This window comes from Pituophis catenifer, unplaced genomic scaffold (assembly GCF_029215685.1).
Source record: "Pituophis catenifer annectens isolate HBS135680 unplaced genomic scaffold, rPitCat1.0.hap2 SCAF_9, whole genome shotgun sequence".
NCBI classification, from domain to species: Eukaryota; Metazoa; Chordata; class Lepidosauria; order Squamata; family Colubridae; genus Pituophis; species Pituophis catenifer.
In genome coordinates this window covers 9,650,630-9,676,952 of record NW_027256889.1, presented here as the reverse complement: position 1 = coordinate 9,676,952, position 26,323 = coordinate 9,650,630, and the positions used below count along the sequence as shown (strand labels likewise).

The 26,323-nt window shown below is 43.4% G+C and overlaps 2 protein-coding genes across 2 annotated transcripts in view; one reads left to right on the top strand and one right to left on the bottom strand.

Annotated features, from left to right (window-relative positions):
* FCGBP (Fc gamma binding protein) overlaps positions 1-3,884 on the top strand; it is a 65,931-nt gene extending 62,047 nt beyond the window's left edge. Inside the window, exons 19-20 of the mRNA XM_070950029.1 lie at positions 1,691-2,068; positions 3,594-3,884. Of these exons, the coding sequence (XP_070806130.1) occupies positions 1,691-2,068; positions 3,594-3,884 (669 nt within the window). The remainder of the gene's footprint in view (positions 1-1,690; positions 2,069-3,593) is intronic.
* Positions 3,885-6,605: 2,721 nt separating this feature from the next.
* LOC139321357 (IgGFc-binding protein-like) lies at positions 6,606-24,757 on the bottom strand. The gene is made up of 10 exons (XM_070950028.1): positions 24,655-24,757; positions 22,770-23,368; positions 21,153-21,717; positions 19,514-20,106; positions 18,633-19,203; positions 17,793-17,992; positions 12,383-12,763; positions 11,156-11,442; positions 9,166-9,202; positions 6,606-7,523 (listed from the first exon to the last, which is right to left on the bottom strand). The coding sequence occupies exons 1-9, from the start codon at positions 24,755-24,757 to the stop codon at positions 9,196-9,198; spliced, it is 3,306 nt and encodes a 1,101-aa protein (XP_070806129.1). The 3' UTR covers positions 6,606-7,523; positions 9,166-9,195.
* Between the last annotated feature and the right edge of the window lie 1,566 nt (positions 24,758-26,323).

Genomic DNA, 26,323 nt, shown 5'->3' with positions numbered 1-26,323 from the left:
AGCGGTGAAATCCCCCCGGTTCTATCCGGTTCGCCGAACTGGTAGCACCGGCGGCAGGAGACTCCACCCAACCACCAGGACATCATGTCCCATTTTTTACCATCTGTGCATGCACAGAAGAGGTTTGCATGCATGTAGCATGTGCACGCACAGCACGCTCCCGTTTCCGAATCGGTAGTGAAGGTAAGTGGATTTCACCGCTGGTGCAGAGCTATAGTATATATAGGGAGGCAGGGAATGTTGTGGGTCCCATCCCCTAGGGAGATACAACTGGTGGGACCCAGAAGAAGGGCGTTCTCCATGGTGGTCCCCTCTCTCTGGAACATCATCCCCCCAGAGATTAGAATGGCCTCCACTCTAGCACTGTTCCGGAAGGCACTGAAGACCTGGTTCTGCCAGCGGGCCTGGGGAACCCAGAGCGGGATGGAGCCCATTAAATGGCTCGTGTGAGGTCCTGTCACTTAGGTAGTGGGGTGGGGGTGATTTTATTATAGTTATTAATTATATGACTCTTCTTTTATAAACAGTTTTACTGTTTTATAAGAGGTTTTATATTCTGTAAGCAGCCTTGGGTCGGCATGTGTGAATAGGCGACAATATAAATTCCCTAAATAAATTCCCTAAATCGTGATGCCAAAAGAAGAGGGACCAGAAGCTCTTCTGATCCGATGCACACACACTAGGGGGGGGTAATAAAAATATTGAACTGAGATGCTGCAAAATAATTAACTCGGCATTTCCTGTTTGCAATCGACTTGCCCTACAGTTTGAGAATCTGTCCTTCCTTTGCCTGTGCATTGAGATGGGCCATAGGTCTTAAATATGCAAAACTCCAATAATGCTTCAATAATTAGAGGGGCTTCTTTTCCCTACTGGAAATTGACAGAGACTGCCACATTCTGGACAGAAAAGGTGTGTGCAGAGTTAGTGTAATGGAGAAAGGATACAGAAAAGCATCGCTGAATTTATTTCTTGATATGCCAGAAAGGGATGTGGTGGCTCAGTGGCTAAGACGCTGAGCTTGTTGATCGAAAGTTCGGCAGTTCAGCGGTTCGAATCCCTAGTGCCATGTAAAGGGGTGAGCTCCCATTACTTGTCCCAGCTTCTGTTAACCTAGCAGTTTGAAAGCACATAAAAAATGCAAGTAGATAAATAGGGACCACCTTTGGTGGGAAGGTAACAGTGTTCCGTGTGCCTTTGGCGTTTAGTCATGCCAGCCACATGATCACGGAGACGTCTTTGGACAGTGCTGGTACTTTGGCTTTGAAATGGAGATGAGCACTGCCCCCTAGAGTCGGGAATGACTAGCACATATGTGCGAGGGGAACCTTTACCTTTACCTATGCCAAAAAAAAAAAAAAGCACTTTTAGATTAGGGTTGTCCAACCTTGCAACTTTAAGACTTGTGGACTTCTGTTCCCAGCATTCCCCAACCAGCTGTATGGTTGTTAGGCTGGCTGGGGAATTCTGGGAGTTAAGGTCCACAAGTTTTAAAGTTGCAAGGTTGGCTAGCCCTGGTTTAGATGGACAGGCCATCCCTTTAAGGGTGTGTAAGATTAAAATGTCAGCTTTTTCGATGTTAGGTGAAATCTCTATGTTTATCTGACAGAGATTTTAAAAAAATCCTTTCTGAGATATTGAGATATTGATATTTATGAATTATTTTTTGTTTCGCTGCGTTCTGCCATAGGCTGAAGAAAGCGTTCTCTCCGGGGGTTGTTCGGAAAATTGCACCTGCCATGCGTCAGGCCAGCTCACCTGCAATAAAACCAGCTGCCCCCAAGGGAAGGTTTGCGCCCTTCAAAATGGCCGACATGGTTGCTTCAAGCAGGAAACGGAATGCCACCTCAGTTTAGAAGCAGAACTGACCACCTTTGATGGCGTCTCTGGGACAATACTTTATGACGGTGCCTATGTGATGGCCTCTCTCTGTGACGAAGCAGCCCAGATGTGGTTTCGACTGGTGGTGGATTTCAGGGGATGCAATGGTAAAATGAGCTCAGTTTCGGCCATCTACATCTTCTTCCAAGAGGCTGTTCTTGCTGTCAATCAAGACAAGGAAGTTTGGGTAAGAAAGTTTGAGTTGGTGATTCTTGGTGCTGTAAACAAAGGAAACGTGTGGTGGAGTTAAACACCTTAATGCAGTGTTTCTCAACCATGGCAGCTTTAAGGTATGTGGACTTCAACTCCCAGAATTCCCCATGCTGGCTGGGGAATTCTGGGAGTTGAAGTCCACATATCTTAAAGCTGCCATGGTTGAGAAACAATGCCTAACTGAATTTGAATTTTGTCCCAATGTGTACACGGTAGGCTATTAGAGGTGGTGCTCAACTTACAACCACTCGTTTAGCGACTGTTCAAAGTTACAATGGCACTGAAAAAAGTGACTTACAACCTCTAATCATACTTATTTATTTATTTATTTAATTAATTAATTAAATTTGTATACCACCCTTCTCCTACTGGACTCATTGCCACCATTGCAATATCTCCATAGTCATGTGATCAAAATTGGCAATTGATATATATTGGCGATAGTTACAGGGTCACATGATCACCATTCTTGACCTTCATAGCTAGCTACCTCCAGGCAAATTCAATGGGTATGGCCAGATTTGCTTAACAACCACATGATTCACTTAACAACTAAAAGCAGAAAAAGGGTCATAGAGAGAATCAGGCAAAATTGTGGTCATAAATGGAGGACTATCAGTATTTATTTCATTTCTTTAAATTGTTTATACGGCCACCCATCTCACCATAGTGACTCCGGGTGGTGTATAAAGACTAAAACCCAACAATTAAAAGAATATTCCATGGCACGCTTGGTAAATTATACTTTCCAATCATTATGTCTACCTGAAGAAAAGAACAATCTTACTTCAAAAACAAGTACTTTCTACTGTCACACTATTTTTACTGCTCAGGGGAAGGCTTGCCCCAAAGACTTTGCTTTGTTGTGAAGAAAGTTAATTATCCACTCAATTTCTGCCTGTAAATTTGATGGAAAATTCTGGAAGGTCTGATTGTGCCCAGTTCTAGTTTGCCCCCCCTCCCGTTTTTTGTTTCGTTTTTTGGGGGGGAGGAATTTTGAAGGCGTGCTTTGTTTTAAAACTGTATTGTGTTTATTTTAGGACTCACACATCATTTTTATGTTACTTTCTGTCACAAAACAGCATTCATAATCACAGGGGTTCTGAAGGTGACTGAAAAGGGAATCTGTGGGATCATAATCACCCCATCCCTGAGTTAAACCTTCCTTTCAATTTTCCACTAAATATTAACAGAAATGGTTTAAAGACCCACTGTGAATTCAGTGTGTTGGTTATCGTGTATTAACAAAGAAAAATGAATTAAATCTTCTGTGTTTTCAGATAGAAATTTATACAGGGAAGCCATTTTTAATTTCATACAATTAATGTCCTCCTTTCCACTTATCTTTTACCTCTAAAACAAACACAAGGGCAATTCTGGCTGATTTTGCTATCACCTGCTCTGATTAGACCATTTCCCCCAGTTTTGAACTCTGACCCTCATTTGAAGATGTAGCATTTCAATAAACTTAACATATCCCACGATCACTTTCTGTTCAGGTGAATGGAAAAAAGGTGAAACTTCCAGCTTCCCTTTTTAAAACCGTATCTGTGAGCATCGCCCAAGATGTTGTCACAATTAGACATGGGACAGCTCTTCAGGTTGTCTTTGACCTCAAAGGAGAAGTGTCCGTGAAGGTCAAAGACAGCCTGGCAGGCAAGCTGTGTGGATCCTGCAGAAACTTCAATGGTGACCTCTCTGATGACCTCACGCTACCCGATGGACAAGTTGTAGGAGACATTTCTGAGGTGATTGATGCATGGAGGGCCACAGACTTCATCCACTGGTAAGTTAAAGCTTTAGTCATTTATTCTCTGATTTAGGAGTGCACAGCTGGAGTGGTGTTTTTTTTTTTCCCTTGTCCAGAACTGTGTTCCCATTGGGACAATTTGTTAAGAATGCATGCTATCAGAGCGAAAAATAGAGGTTGGCGTGGGCAAAATGAAATATGAATAGAGAAAACTATTTGTCTCTCTTTGGGGCAATCTTTCTCTCTTTTTTTTTTCCTGCTCTCCCTATCCAGTAGCTGTCAGATTCTTCATGCAAAAGGCCAGGAGCCAGAGATAGGAAATAGAGCTAGAAGATAGAGATAGAAGATAGAAGATAGAGGAGAGAGAGATGAGAGAGAGAGAGATGAGAGAGAGATGAGAGAGAGATGAGAGATAAAGTTGATGGAGAGACAGAGATGAGAGATAGAGATGATAGAGAAATGATATAGATGAGAAATAATAGAGATGATAGAGATAGCCATGAAGACAGAGATAGATAGAGATGATAGAGATAGCAATGGAGATAGACAGGGATAGAGATGATTGATAGATAGAGATGAAGACAAAGAGGATAGAGATAGAGATTTATTTGCAAGGGCTTTCAAAACTTAGCTGAAAGGGAGGCAGTTTTCCTATCCAATTTACTTGCAGCGGTAGACCAATCTTTTCAATTAGAAATAGCCAGAAGGCAGCCTGTCACCCCAGAAATCCACAAAGAGCCTATAACAATGCTAAAAATGTAAAGCAATGAGTCTAATTGTAATGAGCTCTCCAATAACCCAGGAGCGTATGTAATATGGTATAGGAAATGAGATACCGCAGATTCAAATGCATTAAAGTCTAAGTTTCTGGGCCCAGAGCAAATGATGTTTAAATAAGCTTGAAACTGCCTTAAATTCAAAGTGTCGATCTGCATATAGGAGGCATGGATTTTTTTTTTCTTTTGATGGCATTGAAGCAGCCATCCATGGTCAAATCAATACAGTTTGATATAATACTCAATGAGTCTAAGTCTAGCAATCTCCATATTTTTCAAAATCTCCATTAAATACTGTTCCACGCTTGATCTTCTTGATCTGGTTTCCTGATTTTTCTGTAATGTTGCTCTTAGATCTGGGGGAAAAAAATGTGGGTGCTTTCTTTTTAAAATTTAGGATGTAGGTATTGTGGTCTGCGGCTGCCTGTGGAGCTGGCAGTAGAGTCAGACAATGAGGAGGTTGGGGAGGAACATGGGCCAGTCCTGGAGTCTGGGGAAGGCTCGGACGAGGGCTCTGCATCAGAGGCAGAGAGGGGGCCAAGGCCATCTGGGAGTTATGTGCTGCCTCCGGAGCCTCCAGAGTCAGACATCAGTGAGGCAGAGGAACAGGGGGAGCCTGTTCCCTGTGCGCACATGCGCAGAGCTGCCAGAAGGCAAGAACAGTTAAAACAAAAGTGACAACTCGGGAGTAGGGCTTGGAGATGATTGGCCCCTCCCATAAGACATAAAGGAGGAGCAAAAGCACATGAGCCTTTGCAGGAAGCAATTTTGTTCATTCTGGTTGGTTTAAATTCCGAAGCTGCGTTTTGACTCTGTGCTCCATGTGACCTTGCAAAGCTAATTGCCAATTAGGCCTTTGGCAGCATGTCCAGGGAGATAAAGGTGGGTGCTTATCAGCCTTATCCTGAAGGACTGTGGCAGACTTCTTTCAGACCCTTTACAAACTATTTGTACCTCATTACGGGCTGTGAATAAACAGAATTCACAGCCGTTGAAATAAAAAGAGGGTTCTTGGGACTAATTGTGTGCTTTTTACTGTCTCAGGAAGCCTAGATCACAACAGTAGGGTGCTAACTAAGGCCAAGGTGGCCTCAGCACCATCGTCCCAAAGAAAGTGGATTTCCAGTGGCTTTTTGTCTTGTTTTAAGATACGTTTTTATTCAGGTTGGCTTTGGGTTTGTAAGCTGTTTTGGCTGCTTAGATGCTTTAACTGGGTTCTTACCAATATTAACCCTTTTGAATATCACTTATAGCAAAAAAGCAACTGTGGCTATGGAGTCGATAATAATCCAACTTATTTTTTCTTTCTCTTTTCTAGCAAGCAATAATTCAAAAGGTCGATCCAGTCCATCAACCTCCACAAGTGACCATGGTTCTCTGCTGCTGTGCCCTTAAAGATGCTTTATCTGCAATGCCCTAAGAAGGCATTATAAAAATCCCAAACTGTGTCAATAAAATATCTATCTATCTATCTCTATACCTGCAGAATTGTTTCTGGAGAAGTCATTCTGTCCACAGATAGCATCCTGGGGCTGAAATCATGCAAGGCTGCTGATTAGATTTCTTTAAAAAAAAATTAAGGCACGATAAAGAGATAAATTGTGCTTTCTAGTTTATAAGGTCTAAAAATTGAAATAAAGTATTTCCTCTGGACCAGAATTTTGACACCACACAGCTCAGTAATTAATAGCTGATAGCAAAGGAGTCATTAAAAGAATTAAGAATTGCTGCTTTGGAAACAACTGATGAAATGAAATTTAAGCTGTGTAAATGGTTCAATTTTTGGAATATTTTTGTTCCTGAAGCTTGTACATATGCATTGTTTTGATTTTTCTGTCCTTCCATCCAATAAACCTTTGTGACAACTTTTGGGAAGAAATCAGTATGGCTGATAACATACTATAATTTCACCTTCATGACTTTTAAATGTTTCATAGGAATGGTAGTTTGGAACTGAAAGCTTTTCCTCATAGTAACTGCTCAGATGTTTTCCAAACCATGATCAATGGATCAAGCACACTGATTGTTTTATTTCCATTTGTATGACACATGGGGTGGATAAGGATTTTGTTACCCCACCATTTTTGATAGTCCAGAGGAGGCAGGATACTCACTGGATGTTGTTCTTTATTTTTTTGTTATTGGTCTGCTGAAATTTGGGCTCCGATCACTTTTGGTGTTCCTTACATATTCCCTCTGTTCCTGTTGCATTTAAACTGCTTTATGAAGGATTGGGAAGTGTAAAGTGCCCTAATCCAGAGATGAACATCCGATAAACATTAGGTGTGCCAAGGTAAATACATATCTGACACAGAAAACACCTTTTAAAGGCATTCCACCTACATAGTGAGAAGAGAAGAGTGTGATAAGATTGAGCTGATGGCATTGGTGCTTTCCAAGATATGTGTGTGTGTGTGTGTGTGCGTGCGTGCGTGTGTGTGTGTGTGTGTGTGAGAGAGAGAGAGAGAGAGAAAGAGAAAGAGAGAGAGAGAGAGGTGGGGGGGGGAGGCCGAAGCAGAGAAGAGGAGATCGAATATTGGTGAATAAAGGCATTGAGTCTGGTTCTGGCTATTATTCACCCCATTCTAGAAATGTCATTAAGTGGTAAAAAGATGCCTAGCCTTCTCTTGCTATAAATAGTTCTATGTCCGTCCACAATGTTCTCTGCACAAAAGCACATAACTCTGATAGTAAAGTTGGTGGCAAGGGACTTTGGTCACAGTTTCAGGATGAGTCAATAAATGGCGGTGGAATCGGGTAGTAGACACTTTCTGAGTAGTGGGGAGGGAGTAAATATTGTTCTGTCATGCTCCGTTGAGGTTCCTTCCTAGTAAGTGACATCTGAAGAGGCCTCGTGGCAAGGGAGGGATCACAGCCGGCCTGTCCTTAGAACGGGAAGCAATCTATTGGGAAAGAAAGAGGATTTAATGCTACAAAATTATGGCTGGCTCCCACCCAGTCTGATCTAACTGAGAATGTTGTGCTGATGGGAAAAAAAAAAACTAGGTTTGCACCAGAGGTGGGTTTCAGCACATTCTGACCAGTTCTGGAGAACTGGTAGCGGAAATTTTGAGTAGTTCGGAGAACTGGTAGTAAAAATTCTGTCTGGCCCCGCCCCCATCTATTCTCGGCCTCCCAAGTCCCAGCTGATCGGGAGGAAATGGGGATTTTACAGTAACCTTCCCCTGGATTGGGGAGGGAATGGAGATTTTACAGTATCGTTCCCCTACCATGCCCACCAAGCCACCTCACAGAACCGGTAGTAAAAATTTTTGAAACCAACCACTGGTTTGAACCAAGCACCAGGCTAAGGCAGTGGTGGGATTCAACTAATTTAGCAACCGGTTCTCTGCCCTAATGACCGGCTGGGTGGGCGTGGCCATTATGGGCATAGCCAGGGGTGTGTGACAGGCAGCACTCGGCCTCCTGCACTCCCCGGGAGCAAAAACGGGCAGCGGGAGGCACACCACCCCCCATGCCCTGTTTTGGGCCTAGTAGGCCTCCCTGCAGCCTCCTGGGAGCAAAAGCGGGCCGTGCTGTGTCACCTCCCTCCCCCACGACCCATTTTGGGCCTAGTAGGCCTCCCTGCAGCCTCCTCGGAGCAAAAATGGGGCACGTGGAGACTCCTGGAAGGGGAGGGGCAGAGCCAGCCAGCATTTTAACAACTGGTTCACCCGAACTGGCCCAAACTGGCTGAATCCTACCACTAAGCTAAGGGTTTTATGTGAACACTACCCCTATAATACAAGAAAGAAAGAAGAGGATTCTGGGGAATGTTGTATTTGCCTGAGTTTTCTCCCACCATGTTTAGAAAGATTAAGCTAGTGTCCAATGAAATCACATTATGGACGAATGCATATTCCTCAGCAATGGATATGGCATATGGCATATGGTAACACAGTTGTTCATTTTGAACCATCGGTGTTACTTCCATCCCGGATATAACGTAATCCCCTCTTCTCCTTTAAATATTGCATATGCGTGTGGAGATACTTCACACAAATACATTCAGAAGTACTTAAGAAAATGAGTTTGCATAAATATATCAACGATATCAAAGGATTTATAGCGTGTGTATTAATTTATAATGCTTGCTTGCTAAAAGCAATAGCTTTGCACATTTTGGGTTCTGAGTATGCCAGTGGGGTACCAGATGCGGAGTTCCCACTGGCATTCACAAAGCAATTGGCCCTGTTGAAGATAAAGCTTATGATAAAAGGTTCTTGTAGTTCTTACAGTAGACAGACAGATGCTTATGGGAAGTCTACAGGCCATTAAGATGATAGCAATCTGCTTATTATATGCTACCATTTCATATGGGGATTCTATTTTTGACTACCAGACTTAATAATTGATTGCATATTAATATATCAAACACCAAATGTATTCTCCTGGGTATCTCCTGCTACCCATTCCATCATCTTTTGTTTGAAGAAGACTTAAGGAGGAAAAATCAAGCCCAAAATCTGATGATTCAGATACGATATCTCTGTAATTCAGATTATATCCATGATGGAGCAACTTCAAATTTGGAGAATCACTTACCATTCAAAACAGCATCAGTTCTCTTGGGAATTAGTAACTGTGGAAAGAAGCAGAAGACAAAGTTATGGCGCAGTGGTTAGAATGCAGAATTGCAGGCTAATTCTGCCCATAGCCAGGAGTTCGATTCAGACCGGCTCAAGGTTGACTCAGCCTTCCATCCTTCCAAGGTCAGTAAAATGAGGACCCAGATTGTTGCTGATTCTGTAAACTGCTTAGGGTGTGCTTTAAAGAACTATGAAGCGGTATATAAGTCTAAGTGCTAGTGCTAGTGAAGAAAAGGACCAGGGGAGACATGATAGCAGTGTTTCAATATTTGAGGGACTGCCACAGAGAGGAAGGGGTCAACCTATTTTCCAAAGCATCCGAAGGCCAGACAAGGAATAATGGATAGAAACTGATCAAGGAGAGATTCAACCTAGAAATAAAGAGAAATTTTCTGACAGTGAGAACACTCAACCAATGGAACAGTTTGCCTTTAGAAGTTGTGGTAGCTTCATCACTGGAGATTTTCAAGAAGAGATTGGACTGCTATTTGTCAGAAAATGCGTAGGGTCTCCTGCTTGAGTGGGGGTTGGACTAGATGACCTACAAGGTCCCTTCCAACTCTTGTTATTCTGTTCTGTTTTGTTTTGCTGTTGCTATATAGAGCTAACTTCAAGGAGTTCTTAGAAGTCTCTTTTCACCAGTTCACTATGAAGGTTCAATCTGAGCCTGCATATTTCCTATTTTGGAAGACTAAGTACAGGAATAGAAATTCTTCACTGCTGTTTAATCATTGCAGAAAGTGATCAATAGTGGGTTTAGTGCTTCTTGACTTATGACCGGTTGCTTAGGGGACTGTTCCAACTTACGACAGACCTTCCCAGGACTACTTACAACCTGGATTTGAAATTCTGACAGATAAGGGCATCTCCCTGCAGTCACATAGATAATAGATAATAGTATTCTTTATTGGCCAAGTGTGATTGGACACACAAGGAATTTGTCTTTGGTGCATATGCTCTCAGTGTACATAAAAAGAAAAGATAAATTTGTCAAGAATCATAAAGTACAACACTTAATGATAGCCATAGGGTACAAATAAGCAATCGAATTATACTAGGAAACGATCAGTATAAATTGTAAGGACACAAGCAGCAAAGTTACAGTCATGCAGTCATAAGTGGGAGAAGGTGGGTGATAGGAACGATGAGAAGATTAATAGTAATAGTAATGCAGACTTAGTGAATAGTTTGACAGTGTTGAGGGAATTATTTGTTAAGCAGAGTGATGGCGTTCAGGAAAAAACTGTTTTTGTGTCTAGTTGTTCTGGTGTGCAGTGCTCTATAGCCTCATTTTGAGGGTAGGAGTTGAAACAATTTATGTCCAGGATGTGAGGGGTCTGTAAATATTTTCACAGCCTTTTTTTTTTTTTTGACTCGTGCAGTATACAGGTCCTCAATGGAAGGCAGGTTGGTAGTAATTGTTTTTCTGCAGTTCTAATTATCCTCTGAAGTCTGTGTCTGTCTTGTTGGGTTGCAGAACCAAACCAGACAGATATAGAGGTGCAGATGACAGACTCAATAATTCCTCTGTAGAAGGAATTGGAACATGGTCATGTCTTGGCATTCAGCAACTGGCCTATGAGGAAGATTCCAGTCTCAGAGTTGTGATTTGCTTGGGTTCGTTAGTCGGAACCTTGACATATGGCCATTAGCCCTGCTCCACAGTCACGTGATGGCAATTTGACATTTTCTTCCCATTTCTAGCAAAAAAAAAATGCCGACTGCGGACAATAGAGTTGCTTAATGGCCTTGCTTTACAACCGCTACTAAAAGATTGTAATGTCAGATACTGTCTCATGGTGACCCAATTAGCAACTGGCATAACTTATGACCGTAATTGTGGGCACAATTACGGTCATACGTTGACGGCTATCCTGATGATATAGTTTCTCCAACTAAGTCTGGATATTTTAAAACTGTCATAAACTGCAAATAGCATTACTTACCATCCTAAGAAATCTCTGGCCTTCCAAGCGTCGACAACCTCAGCGATGTTATCGGCCATCTGATCATTGGGCAGCTTTAAGTCATCCGAAGTGTCGTTGTTGAAGTTCCCACAAGGGGCACATAACTTCCCTGCCAGGTTGCTGGTGACCTTCACGGTTATTTTCCCATTGGGACTGTAGAGAATTTGTAGCTGGGAGTTTTGATTGATGACGATGCTGTCCTGAGCTTCAGTGATAGAGATGGCCGAAGAGATGGTGTGGGGCAGCTGGACCAAGAGTCCATTGACCTGAAAGGAAAGCAATGGAGACATGGAATGTGAGGATTCTTGGGCTCCAGACTCTACTATTGTGGGTCGTGGAGTTGAGTATAGGTACTAGTCTTCAATTTATGGCCACAATTGGGACCAGAATTTAGTTGCTAAGTGAGATGGTCATTGGGTGTTGCACCCAGTTTTACCACCTTTTCTGCAGTGCTTTTTCACCAAATCACTGAAGTTCTTAAGAGAATCATGAAAGCATTAAGCCAATCTACAGTAGTGGCCAAAATTGTATAAACCTTTTGGGGAAAGTGTATTTTTGAGGTTTGATGGCTAATAACACCACTTTTTTTTTTTTTTTGGCATTTCAAGATAATCATATTCCACTGCTGGAATGGCCTGGGAATAGCCCAGACCTTAACCCAATTGAAAATCTATGGAGCCGACTAAAGAAACTTGTTAGTCAGAAGCGACCCAGCAATAAAACCCAGTTCATAGAAGCAATCATTCAATCTTGATTTCACATTATAACAGCTGCAGAACTAAAAGACTTGGTTCGCTCCATGGGAAGACGTTGTAAGGCCGTAATTCATGCTAAAGGTTACCCAACTGAGTATTAACTGACATGGTGGTAATTTTTGTATATCTCGTTTTTTCTACGGTGATAATTTTTGTACAACTCGTTTCACTTTTCTTCTTTATAACTGCTATTCTAATAGCAAATCCTTCATAAAAGTTATTGCATTACATTCTTGATTCAATTGTCTTTCCATTGATATCTACTTTGATGGTACTACTCCCCCCCCCAAAAAAGTGGTGTTATTAGTTAGTTTTAGAAAATACACTTTTCCCAAAAGGTTTCCACAATTTTGGCCACTACTGTAGCTTCCCCCGTTGACTTTGCTCATTGAGAACCAGCCGAGAAAGATGCAAATGGAGATTACGTGACCCGTGGTGGGCAACAGCTTACCCAAGTCTCCTTGAAGTTGGTCACCGTGATGAATGCTTCCCGGAAGAAGACGTAGATGGCGGTAGCAGCGGGCACCATGTGATCATCGCAATCATTGATATCCACCACCAGTTTAAACCAGGTGGGCGAGTCCTCATCACAATAGGATGCCAGCTTGTAAACACCACTGGTGATAAGCTTCCCTTGGACTCCATCAAAGGAGCTGAACCACGTTTCTGGGCTGAGAGTGCAGCGGCCTTCCTGCCTTACGCAGCCGTACCCTTTGGCTGTGAGCATACATGTCTCTCCCGCAGCACAGTGGTTCTTGACACGGATGAGTTGGTTAGATGGGTGGCAAGTGTTCTTCTCAGAGCAGTCATTAGAGAGGAGAGTCTCCCCTGCCTGGAGAGCAATTACACACACACACACATACATACACACACACACACACACACACACACAATCCTCTGGTGAAAAATTACTTTATATCTACCAAGGAAATCATGCATGCAACAGAATAAACAAAGCCAAACAAATGGCAATATTATAAAAAAACACACTTCTTTACAAAACGGGGCTAATGGTAGCAATTTAACTCCAAATACTTATACAGTCTAGAACAAGAATAAGCATTTGAACGATATTAAGTGATGATTTGGGGACTGGAGGCTAAAACATATGAAGAACGGTTGCAGGAACTGGGTATGACTAATCTGATGAAAAGAAGGACTCGGGGAGACATGATAGAAGTGTTCCAATATCTCAGGGGCTGCCACAAAGAAGAGGGAGACAAGCTATTCTCCAAAGGACCTGAAGGCAGGACAAGTAGCAACGGGTGGAAACTAATCAAGGAGAGAAGCAACCTAGAACTATTATTTATTTTTTTATTTTATTTATTTGTTTGTCAAACATGTACAAGGTAGCAAGGATAAGTATGAATCTAAACATAAACAAAGGAAGTAAGTACAGATAAATGGGGCAGTAAGACAGGGACGGTAGTCACACTGGTGCGATTATGCACGCCCCCTTTACGGACCTCTTAGGAATGGGGTGAGGTCCACGGTAGATGGTTTAAGGTTGAAGCTGTGAGGGTTTGAAGCTGTAACAACGGAGTCGGGTAGAACATTCCAGGCGTTGACCACTCTGTTGCTGAAGTCTTATTTTCTGCAATCGAGTTTGGAGCGGTTTACCTTCAGTTTGTATCAATTGTTTGCCCGTGTATTATTGAAGTTGAAGCTGAAGAAGTCGATGACAGGTAAGACGTTGTAGCAGACAATTTTGTGTACTATGCTGAGATCAGACCGCAGGCGGCGCAGTTCCAGATTGTCCAAGCCCAAAATTTCAAGCCTGGTGGCATAAGGGATTCTATTGTGAGTAGAGGAGTGGAGCACTCTTCTCGTGAAATACCTCTGGACCCACTCAATCGTATTAATGTCCAATATACAGTATGGATTCCAGGCAGATGAGCTGTATTCGAGAATTGGTCTGGCAAAGGTTTTGTATGCCCTAGTTAACAATTCAATGTTACCAGAGAAGAAGCTTTGCAAAATAAGATTAACAACTCTTAATGCCTTTTTGGCAATGCTGTTACAGTGAGCTCTGGGGCTTAGATCGTTTGAGATAAGTCCTCCTAGGTCCTTGACAGAACTAAGGAGAAATTTCCTGACAGTTTAGAACAATTAATCAGTAGAACAACTTGACTCCAGAATTTGTGAGTGTTCCAACACTGGAAGTTTTTAAGAAGATGTTGGATAACCATTTGTCTGAAGTGGTGTAGGGTTTCCTGCCTAAGCAGGGGGTTGGACTACAAGACCTCCAAGGTCCCTTCCAACTCTGTTATTCTATTCTATTCTATTCTATTCCATTCCATTCCGTTCCGTTCCGTTCCGTTCCGTTCCGTTCCGTTCCGTTCCATTCCATTCCATTCCATTCCATTCCATTCCATTCCATTCTATTCTATTCTATTCTATTCTATTCTATTCTATTCTATTCCAAACTTCTATTCTAAAATTCTGTTCTGTTCTGTTCTGTTCTGATCTGTTCTGTTCTAAAGTCAACCAAAATAAATCACAGGTAACCAGTCCTTGATTTACAACCACAACCGAGGCCAAAATCTGTGTTGCTAAGCAAGACCGTTAAGTGAATTTTGCCCCATTTTAAGACCTTTCTTGCCACCGTTGTTAAGTAAATCACCACAGTGGCGAAGTTAGTAACCTGATTATTAAGTGAATATGGCTTCCCCATTGGCTTTCCTTGTCAGAAAGCCACAAAAGGTGATCACATGACCCTGGGACCCTGCAACCGTCATAAGTACATGCCAGTTGCCAAGACTTAAGTTTCGATCATGTGACCATGGGGATACTATGAAAAACGGTCTTTTTTCAGTGCTGTAACTTCAAACGGTCGCTAAATGAATGGTAAGTCAAGGACTTCCTCTAACATTAAATTTCTATTATGACCCTCTTACATGTCATAAAATCTAATTTTAAGCCTTTCTCTTCTGAAAAAGGGTTTATTATTATCCCTGATTTTGAAAGCATGGTGGATGACATAACTGATCATTTTTGCTAACCAGTAGCTGCTTCTACACCTACTTTAAATGCCATTAGCTAGGATGAGAAAATTATCTAATTTAGCATCACATATTCATAAGGTTCGTGCATATCGGTGCAGAATTTGAAACAGCTGCTGTGCAATTAGGGTAGAGCACAGTAACTGATGGATGGATAGGTGTATAGAGAAAAAAAAGCACCTTTTCCAAAACAGATCACATGGCTTTTAGAAGGACTGAGGGAAAAAAAAATATTAAAAAGCAGAAACTTGGGCTGAACCAGTGGTGGGTTTCTACCGGTTTGCCCCGGTTCGGGCAAACCAGTAATGGCGGTGGTGGGAGGCTCCGCCCACCCACACGGACGTCATCATGGATGCTCTACGCATGCGCAGAAGTGCTGCGTGTGAGCGAAGCGCATGTACGCGCGCTCCCAGTTCTGAACCGGTAGCGAAGGTAAGAGGAACCAACTACTGGGCTGAACCTAAGAAATCTAAAACCAATACAAGCTGTGGGGTTTTTTGGGGGGTAGGAGGGGGGAAAAGACTATCTGAGTAACTTGGAAAATATTAGATTTAGATTTAGCAATATAGCTTTATCCCTAGAATAGATGGTGTTAGAACAGGGGTGTCAAACTCAAGGCCCAGGAGCCAGATCCAGCACACGGGGTGCTTAGATCGGCCTGCTGTGCCGCTCTGGAAACAGTGAAGGGCCAGCCCACAGGGCCTCTGCCAGCCAAAATGGAGCTCTGGAGGGCTGTATGTGGCCTACCCGAGCTCCGTTTTCACTGGCGGAGGGTTGCAGGAGGCCATCGCAGATGAAAACGGAGCTGGGAGCCTGTTTTCGCTGGCAGAGCGCTCAGGCCGCCACAGGCGCCCCTGACACGAGTGACGTTGAACTGGTCACACCCATCCTGGCCATGCCCCCCTGCCCCGCTCCCCCACCCAGGTCAAGCACAACCCTGATGTGGCCCTCAATGAAATCGAGTTTGACCCCCTTGTGTCAGACGCATAAAAACTCCAGAATATGTCCATTGTGGCATTCTCTTTAAGTAGTCAATTCAGATTGGCTAGGTATTGTTTTAACATGTAATCCCTGACCGGCTGGAATGTAAGAAGAAGAAGAAAAAAAAAAAGCCTTCATATAAATATAAATTAGAGATAAAATGGTTGTGAAGGAGCGTAAAAGAAGCTGAGCATTTTTAGCATCAGGATTATTTTTCAATGAATATATCAGGGCATGCAAAACCCCAGTTTAATCAGAAGACTAACAGTGTATGGCAGTAGCGGGCTAGATGGTAAGATGGCTCGAAAGCAAAGACACCTTGCTTCACTGTGTGAATTAGTGAGCAAGTGTGTGAAAAGCAGGTAGAGGCTGCAACCAAGCCAGTCATAAATATGAACCAATTGCCACGCATCTAAATTTGATCACATGATCATGGGGATGCTGCAAAGATTATAACTGTGAAAAATGGTTAGAGGTCATGTTTTTCAGTGCTGTTGTAACTTTGAGCGGTCACTATACGAACTGTGGTAAGTTGAGGACTACCTGTAATTGAGCCCAGAATTACAGTTGAAAGTCATGGAAGTTGTTAAGCAGGTCACCATGTGACCACACCTGTTTTAATTACTTTTTTTGTGGTGGTCGCTAAGCAAACAATCACGGCCATTAAGTTAAAGCATCCATTTTCCTCCAATGGGCATTTTTTGCCAGAAACCGGAAGTAAATGCTGAAAACTGATAAAGATAGATAGATAGATAGATAGATAGATAGATAGATAGATAGATAGATGGATGATAGATAGACAGACAGACAGACAGACAGACAGACAGACAGACAGATAGATGATAGATAGATAGATAGATAGATAGATAGATAGATAGATGATAGATAGATAGATAGATAGATAGATAGATAGATGATAGATAGATAGATAGATAGATAGATAGATGATAGATGATAGATGATAGAAGATAGATAGATAGATGATAGATAGATAGATAGATAGATAGATAGATAGATAGATAGATAGATGATAGATGATAGATGATAGATAGATAGATAGACGATAGACGATAGACGATAGATAGATAGATAGATAGATAGATAGATAGATAGATAGATAGATAGATAGATGATAGATGATAGATGATAGATAGATAGATAGATAGATAGATAGATAGATAGATAGATAAGTAGATAGACAGATAGATAGATGATAGATAATAGATGATAGATAGATAGATAGATAGATAGATAGATAGATAGATAGATAGATAGATAGATGATAGATGATAGATGATAGATGATAGATAGATAGATAGATAGATAGATAGATAGATAGATAGATAGATAGATAGATAGATAATCAAAAATGGTGGTTATGTGAGTGTGGTATGTCACAAATGGCCATAAATGCAAACCAGTTGGCCAAGCACCCAAAATGCAATCACGTGACCACAGAAGGGGTAGCCATTGGAACTTCAGAAATGGGTCATAAGTAGCTCTGGACGTGCCCATTGTGACTTTGAATCAGTGATGGGTTGCTCCCGGTTCAGTCCGGTTCTTGAGAACCGGTAGTAATAGCTGCGAGAGGCTCCACCCACCTGCCCCAACGTCATCACTGATAATCTGTGCATGCGCGTGCTCCTGTTGTAAACCAGTAGTAAAGATAAGTGGAACCCACCCCTGCTTTGAATGTCATTAAACAAGGACTAACTGTAATTGCCCAAATATTGTCAGTGAGATAAATCAACATGTTTACAATTTCTGAACCATGGCAGCGACAAATACCGTAACTTCGGAGCAATTTTTCCCAAGCTCTGTCACAAAGAAAGCTTCCTGGTTGAGTCACAAAGAACTTATTTCATGAACCACACCTACCTTGATGTAACGCCCTTCATAAACACATCCGCACTTATCCAGAGACACACATTCCTCCCCATCAAAGGCGTAGCCATTGTCACACTGGCAGCCTTCAAAACATTCTCCTGTGCAGTGAGTTGGGGCAGATAAAGCAGCACATGTGAAGTCGCAGGATCGAGTACACAACTCGTAATGACTGTGAGCTGGGCAGGAAAGAGCTGAAAAGAGCAAGATGGAAACAAATCATATTCATTTAGAGGGTACTTAAACTTCAGCGTTGTTCTAATTCAACCAGATCATGGTTTGTCCCAGGGGTGAAATGCTCCCTGTTCGGACCGGATTGCCTGATCTGGTCGCGATGGCAGTTGGTGGTTCGGAGAACTGGTAGCAAAAATCCCTGCCCGCCCTCCCAATGCCCAGCTGAGCCGCGCGATCATCAGAGGCTTTTTTTTTAAAAAAAATTTAAAAGCATTTTTTCTACAACCTCTTTGCCTGAAGATAGGTTGTATCTCTACCTTGATACTTGAAGCGACATGCCAAAGTTGATTGCGTTGTAAGAGCTTAGCTTTTACTTGCAGACCTTTGATTACCATCTAAGTAGCATCTTCAGTGTTACTTAGGTGACAAATGAAACATCTGCAGTGAAAACCAAGCTCGGAGGATTCCCATAATCCAATCCACCCTCCCAACCCTGAGCTACCAATATTTTCGAACACCTCATTGTACCTGGTTTGCACAGATCTAAGATACAGTGTTTCTGGTGTCTCTTTAATATGAGCTTGAATAAAGACATCACCTTGGAAATATAGTGACAAACAACAGCCCAAAAGAAGTGATCATTAAGTATCTCAAACTTACAACAGAATGACGTTGATCTCCAAGGTCCAACATTGGCTCCAGCTAGCTGGCATGCAACCGTGTAGGCTTGAAGACTTTGACACAAGGTATCTCCTGCTCCATTGGCCAAACACATGTCATGGAGGCAAAATCTGAAGTAGTCAACGGGGCTAACCAATGGGTGGCAAGCTTTAAAGGGACCTGTCTTGGATCGGATCATTCCACAAGAACTTTCCGTTTCATAGGGTGCAGTCTGGGTAGCATGACAGGTGGGGCAGTTCTCCCCACAACCATCAGAGCATTGACCACCGTTCCCAGGAACTTTCCAGGAAGCACCGAATTCATCCATGCTTTGAGTTATTTTTCCGTTAGACAGCATAAAATCATCACTCTGGTCACTATTGAAGTTGCCACCCAAGCCACACAGATGCCCATGATATGTGCTAGAAACTGAGACGTGGACATGTGAGGAAGCATCATAGAGGACTCTGAGAATAAGAGGTGACTGGACAATGATGTTGTTCCCTTCTTGTGTGATCCAAAGTTTTCCATCAACGGTGCTCATTGGCAATGTATAATACTCTCCATCCACCTGTATAAAGACATAGGATATAGTTTAGATGAGAGGTGTCCAACCTTGGAAACTTTATGTTCTATGGACTTCACCTCCCAGAATTCCCTGGCCAGCATGGATAGCCAGGGAATTCTGGGAGGTGAAGTCCACAAGTCTTAAAGTAACCAAAGTTGGGCATTCCTGGTTTAGATGAAGGATGTTACTTCTAGTCACACTTGCTTAGTTGCAGGTATAAGCAAAAAGCTAGGCCATAGCTGTGAAATATTTACATTTGCGGGCAACATCAGCATCTGTTATTCACTTACACTAATATATATCAGACACATACCATGGTCTTCCACTTTATTCCCCTTTCAAGGACAATGGAATATCCTTGCACTGAGATTATAACTTTTCTTGTCGATGCACGCCAACCTTCAAGCTTCTCATTCTCCACCAACACTGAGAATTGCACTAATCGGGGATCCTTGCTGCATACTCTGGCTAGGATGTAAGTACAAGAGCCATGGAAATCAAAACTTCGCCCATCAAAGGAAATGTGATGAGGGTCACCGGTAGCTGTGGTGGTTCCATATCCTAGAGGATGACAACCTTGGATCCCATTTTCCATCCTGCACACCTCATAAGCACCGCAAGAGAACTGGTGGCATTCAATCGCTCCATTGTCCATACAATGACACTTCTCCTGGCAAGAGGTGGTAGGGTAGAACTCCTCTCCCTTCTTGTAGTACCTGCCCTGGTGCGTACAGCCACACTTAGCAATGGGAATACATTGATCTCCACTCAGAATGAATCCAGAGTCACAAAAACATCCTTCCGCACAGGGAGCTTTACAGGTTTCTGGAGCTGAGGGACTCTGACAAGTGGCAGGGCAGCCATTTCCACAGGGTTCGTAGTGGGAATTACGTGGACAAGGAAGACCTGAAAGAAAGAACGGGGAAGAAAAACACTAGACCTTCCTTCTAACAGGAGTAGAACTCACTCTTCCTTCTAACAAGACTAGAACTCATGGTCTCCCAGTTATTAGGGCACCAGACTAGAAACTGGGAGACTGTAAGTTCTAGTCCTGCCTTAGGCTGGGTGAACTTGAGCTAGTCACTCTCTCTCAGCTCAATTTACCTCACAGGTTTTGTTGTGGGAGAAAATACAAGGAGAAAGGTGTGTAGGATAAGTTCACCACCTTCTACAGAGGAATTATTGAGTCTGTCATCTATAACTGTCTGGTTTGGTTCTGCAACCCAACAAGACAGACACAGAGGATAATTAGAACTGCAGAAAAAACAGTGGCTACCAACCTGCCTTCCATTGTGGACCTGTATACTGCACGAGTCAAAAAGAGGGCTGTGAAAATATTTGCATCTTGGACATAAATTGTTTCAACTCCTACCCTCAAAACGATGCTATAGAGCACCGCACACCAAAACAAATAGACACAAAAACAGTTTCTTCCCAAATGCCATCACTCTGCTAAACAAATAATTCCCTCAACACAGTCAAACTATTCATCAAGTCTGCATTACTATTACTATTAATCTTCTCACCGTTCCTATCACCCATCTCCTCCCACTTATGACTGCATGACTGTAACTTTGTTGCTTGTGTCCTTACAATTTATATATAGAATAGAATAATGCCCTCCCACTCAACCCCTCCCCTCCCAGGAGTCCCCACGCTGTCTGTTTTGGATGCAGGTAAGTGCAGGATGCACACGGAGGCTTGGGGAGAGTGAAAAATGGGCCTACTGAGAGTTATGGAAGGCTGGAAACGGGCCCATTTCCGGCCTCCAGAGGGCCTCCAGAGGCCATCCAGAGCCACCCTCCTGGAGGCTTGAGGAAAGCCTCCAGAGCCTGGGAAGGGCAAAAACGCCCCCCCCCCAATGCAGGAGGTCAACTAGGCCACGCCCACCATGGCCAAGCCCACCCAGCAACCAGGCAGAGAACCCCTTGCTAAAATTTTTGAAGCCTTACTGCAGAAAGAAGCTGATCTCCACGGCTTAACTTGGACGCCCAGAGCTTGGCAGGCTGTCCCGTAGGCACTGATGGCACCACAGAGGGTATCACGATGGCCCTTGTACACACAAGTATCAAAGACACAATCGTCAAAGTAGGATTTTGGATCGATCATTTTATGGCATTGCCTGAACGGTCCGTTTTTTTTTATAAGGATGCCACAGAATTGGTCTCCCTTGTAGATTTGCTTCTGCTCATCATTACAGACTGGACAGTTAGTAGTACATCCTGTGGAGCACCCCGGGACCTCCTTCACCTGCCAGCTGTTTGCAAATTGGATTTCATCCTCTGCTTGCGTTCCATCTTTCGTGAGAAGGTCATCACTTGGATCTTGATTGGCATTACCACAGAGACCACAGAGTGCATTGGCATAGGTTTTTGGAATGATGACCCGGGCATAGCTGTACCAGTCAAAGCTGACACGCAGATCAAAGTCTGTCTTGATGAAGCCATGGACCCCACTGGTGTAAACCTTCAATTTATTTTCATAGGAGAAGGGAAGGTCCAACAAGACTCCATTAACCTGGAATACAGGAAAGACCAAGTGTCTTTTTCAGTGAATTTTCAGTTATTTTGTTAGTAAATTTAGGTAACCTTTTTTTTTACAAGTTAAGCTTTATAAAATTACTTGGGGGTGCTGTAGGGTGTGGTAGACATAGGGATCTGCTTATGTTATTTCTTAAGATGATGTGATGATGCCAGAGCTGAACGTTTCCTGTCCCCTTTATTAGAAACAGTTCCCAGCTAGTCTATGGGGAATTTTCAGGACCAAAATAATGAACTCTCGGGATTTTTTTTAAAAAAGGTCACTGCAATTGACATTTTGGCTGATGTGGCCATTGGAGAGATGTAGCTCCACATAGCAAAGATGAAATCTTATAGTGGTTGTGCAACGAAGGAAGAAGTGAAAAACAGTGCAGAGCAAGTTCAAGGAGATTAGGATGAATTAAAAAGCTGGTAGTAATAAATGAAGGAAAAGATTTTGAAAAGAAGAAAATATCTGCTGAGGGAGGGAGGAGAGAAGGAAAACAGGGAAGGAAGGAGGAGGAGAGAAGGAAAAGAGGAAAGGAGAGAGATTAGGGCAGGAGGGTGGAATGAAGGGAGGGAGGGAGGAGAGAAGGAAAACAGAGGGAGGGAAGGAGGAGGAGGAGAAAAGGAAAAGAGGGCAGGAAGGTGGGAGGGAGGGAGGGCAGGAAGGAGAGAAGGAAAACAGAGGGAGGGGAGGAGGAAAGAAGGAAAACAGGCAAGGAGAGGTGGGAGGAGGGTGGGAGGGTGGAAGGAAGGAAGGGGAGGGAGGGAAAGAGGGAGGAGAGAAGAAAAAGAGGGAGGAGGGAAGAAGGAAGGAAGGAGGAAGGGAAAGAAGGAAGGAAGGAAGGAAGGAGAAGGCAAGGAGGGGAGAGGAGGGCAAAGGAAGGAAGGGAAGGCTTTATTTTAAACATTAACTAACCTCTGTCTGGATACAGCAATCAAGTTGCAGTCAGACAACTTGATAGCTGACTCATACAACACTCTACCCCTAATAGACCATACACTTCCCTTTATTTCACCTTCTCCATTCTTTAGTATTTTTTTTACCTGGATTTTGCGTGGATGCTCTTGGCTCAGGCTGAGGGTCATATTGTAGACTTCCAAAGTCACGACTTTGGTAAAGGACACGGCCTTATTGCCTCGATTGTTGTTTTCTACTATGACTGAAAATGGGGTGAGACTGCTGTCCTCGGAGCAGATCCCCGCCATCTGATAAACACAGCTACCCTGGAAGTCATACTTCCGGCCATCAAAGGTGGTATAGTGAGGGTCTCCAGTTCCAATGCAGGTGGAGTAAGCTGACCCTTTGCAGTGGTGCACACCATTGACCGTGGTACATTTTTGATTGGCCTTACAACTGGCCTTCCAGCAGTTTACCGTCCCCTGGCTGAGGTCACACTTGCAGCGGGAAAGGCAGTTCTCGTCTTCCCAGAATTCTTCTCCCAGTTCGTACTGGACGCCATTGTAGAGGCAGCCACAGCTTTCAACAGGGACACACCGGCTGTCATGCAGGGCGTAACCACTGTTACACTGGCAATTTGGCACACAATTCAGTGTGCAGAAAGAGGAGGCTGAAGGCTCAGAGCAGGTATCTGGGCAAGCATTTCCACAGGCTTCATAGTGGCTGTTCTCAGGGCAAATGTGAGCTGTTGGGAGAGTAGGCAATATTGGATTGTGATTAATAAAGCACACACTGAAATCACAGATTGGTCCAGATGCAGAGAAGCACTGCAAATGTTGTTTTCAAAGAGGGGGACAAGCCTAAGAGAGACAGCAGAACAGAAGTGAAGTTGTCCATGTCTTTAAAACCATCTTTATGAATATGACCTACAGTTCAGCTGGCAAGCTCTCCCGGGGTGGGGTGGGGGGCAGCGGTGAAATGCACGTATCTTTCCTACCGGTTCAGAAATGTGAGTGCGCGCGCCTCTTCTGCGCATGCACAGAGGGTCAAAAACAGGATGTAATGATGACCTGTTGAGTGGGCGGAGCCTCCCGCCACCGGCCCTACCAGTTTGCACAATCCTGACAGATCCAGCTGGATTTCACCGCTGGGTGGGGGAATACAGGTAGTCCTTGACTTATGGCCACAACTGAGCCAAAAATTTTGGTTGCTAAGCAAGACAGTGGTTAAGTGAGTTTTGCCCATTTTACGATCTTGGTATAATTAGGCAATTTGCCTAATTATACCAAGGTTGGTGATTAGACTGAAGAATTTGTGTTATGAAGAGTTTGTTTTAATTTAGTTTGGACTATGCTGAGAATGAGTTAATTCTCAGCTGTTCTAATAAAGTCTGTGTCAAGGTTCGAAGTCGTCTCAAAATAAATCTTGAGGGGCTGACAGTCTGTTTGTTTTGGAACTGCTTGTGTCAATTACTACCTACTTGGGCCTGGGTCACAACAATGAGATGATGGGAACAGGGATCTTAGACTCGATTCCTCCCTCCCCCCGAGATGAGAATCTGTAATCGTCTATTACAAATGCCACATTTCAAGTATTACAAAGTCCGTCCTTTGTGACCAGTGGTGGGCTGCTGCATGGTCACAAGGGTTCGGGCGAATCCTTAGGTCTGATCGCTGGCTGGGCCCACCCCCCACCCCGTGCTATGCTTTTCATTTATAACTAACTTTCTGGGTCATTGGCTGGCCCAGCTGTTATTTGCGCTGCCCCTGCTGTACTCACTGGAGCTGCCTGAATTGTTTGAAGCTCTGTTTCTCTCCCAAAGGGGCGCGTGCTAGCTCACAACCAGCGAACCCTTCATTAAAGTAAGAGCTTGGGAGCCCAGGCAAAAAGGCACTGACAGAGGACCAGTCAGATAAGAGGCAGCATAGCCCTCAGCTGCATATTGGGTGGGGCAAGGGGCTCACAAACACCCTCCTAATTTCTCTGGATGGAAAGGAAATGATTCCAAAACATTCACTTTTGTACAGATACCTTCATCAATTGTCTCGTTTGCGTGGTGGTCAGTTGGGTCTTGACCACAGCCAGATGCCTTTTTCCATTCGTTAACAAGGATGCCCCGTTCTTCACAGGCCATGGCATAAGCCTCCACTGCTTGGCACAGCACATCATTGTCCCTTTGGTTTACACACATTCGGTTGATGCAGTCATTGTAGTAGCTGGCGGGGTCCACAATGGAATGACACGCCCCAAAAAGTTCGGTTGAAAGATGGCTAATAATTCCACAATATTTCCCACTGCCATAAAACTCCTTCTGGCTGTCATCACAAGCCAAGCAGTTTCCTTGACAGGAATCTGAGCAAGCAGGATCTTGGTCATCGACTTTCCACTTACTGGCCCAGGCCATGATGGAGGACACTTGTGTGCCATTAAGATCAACCATGTCATCTGTTCTTACCTCATTGAAGTTCCCACAGAGCCCACAGGTGGTTCCATAATAGCTGCTGGGGAGAGTCACCACAATAGCCCAGTTGTTGTCAAATGATAGCTGAAGGCCAAAATCGGTTGCAATGGTGAGTTGTCCGTTGCTCTGGCTGATTTTGACTTTGCCATTTACCACCGTGGTAGGGATGGTGACCTCCAGACCATTGACCTAGAAAGAGAAAAGGAAAAGAAACAAGACCTAACTAACATTTCCTAACATCACTTGAATACGAGCCAGCAGTATGTTGCAGCTGCCAAAAAAGCCAACGCAGTCCTAGGTTGCATTAATAGACGGATAGACTCAAGATCACATGAAGTGTTAATTCTACTTTATAATGCCTTGGTAAGGCCACACGTGGAATACTGCATCCAGTTTTGGTCACCACGATATAAAAAGGATGTTGAGACTCTAGAAAGCTCAAAGAAGAGCAACAAAGATGATTTGTTCTCTGTGGGCGCTCCTGCCCTTTGGAATGAGTTACCCACCGGGCTCCGGACGGCGCCTGATCTCCGCTCCTTCCATCGAGGCCTAAAGACTTGGCTATTTCAACAAATGGGCTGATTCTGATTCTCGGGTTTTATTATTTATTTGTCTTTGATTTAAATTGGTTTTAATTAGGATTTTCCTTTATTATTGTATGCTTTTAAATTTGTGTTCGCCGCCCTGAGTCCTTTGGGAGAAGGGCGGCATATAAATATTTGTAAATAAAATAAAATAAAAAAATAAATAAATTAGCTGAGTGAAGGCTAAAACATACAAAGACCGGTTGCAGGAATTGGCTATGTCTAGTTTGATGAAAAGAAGGACTCGGGGTGACATGATAGGAGTGTTCCAATATTTGAGGGGCTGCAGCAAAAAAGAGGCAGAGTCCTATTTTCCAAAGCACTTGAAGGCAGGACAAGAAGCAATGGATGCAGTGGTGGGATTCAGCCAGTTCGCATCACTTCGGGAGAACCGGTTGTTAACTTTCTGAGCAGTTTGAAAAAGTGGTTTTTGGAAGAAATCATTAGGGCAGAGAACCGGTTGTTAAATTACTTGAATCCCACCACTGAATGGATGCAAACTGATCAAGGAGAGAAGCAACCTAGAACTAAGGAGAAATTTCCTGACAGTTAGAACAATTAATCAGTGGAATGACTTGCCTCCAGAAGTTGTGAATGCTCCAACACTGGAAGTTTTTAAGAAGAGATTGGATAACCATTTGTCTGAAATGATATA

Bases quoted from the DNA above. Each gene is read 5' to 3' on its own strand.
- LOC139321357 (XM_070950028.1), bottom strand. From the start codon at position 24,757: ATGGCCTGTGAAGAACGGGGCATCCTTGTTAACGAATGGAAAAAGGCA. The intron at 23,369-24,654 runs GTATCTGTACAA...CTCTCCCAACAG, and splicing joins AAACGAGACAATTGATGAAG to CTCACATTTGCCCTGAGAAC. The intron at 21,718-22,769 runs GTAAAAAAAATA...CCTGTATTCCAG, and splicing joins AGCATCCACGCAAAATCCAG to GTTAATGGAGTCTTGTTGGA.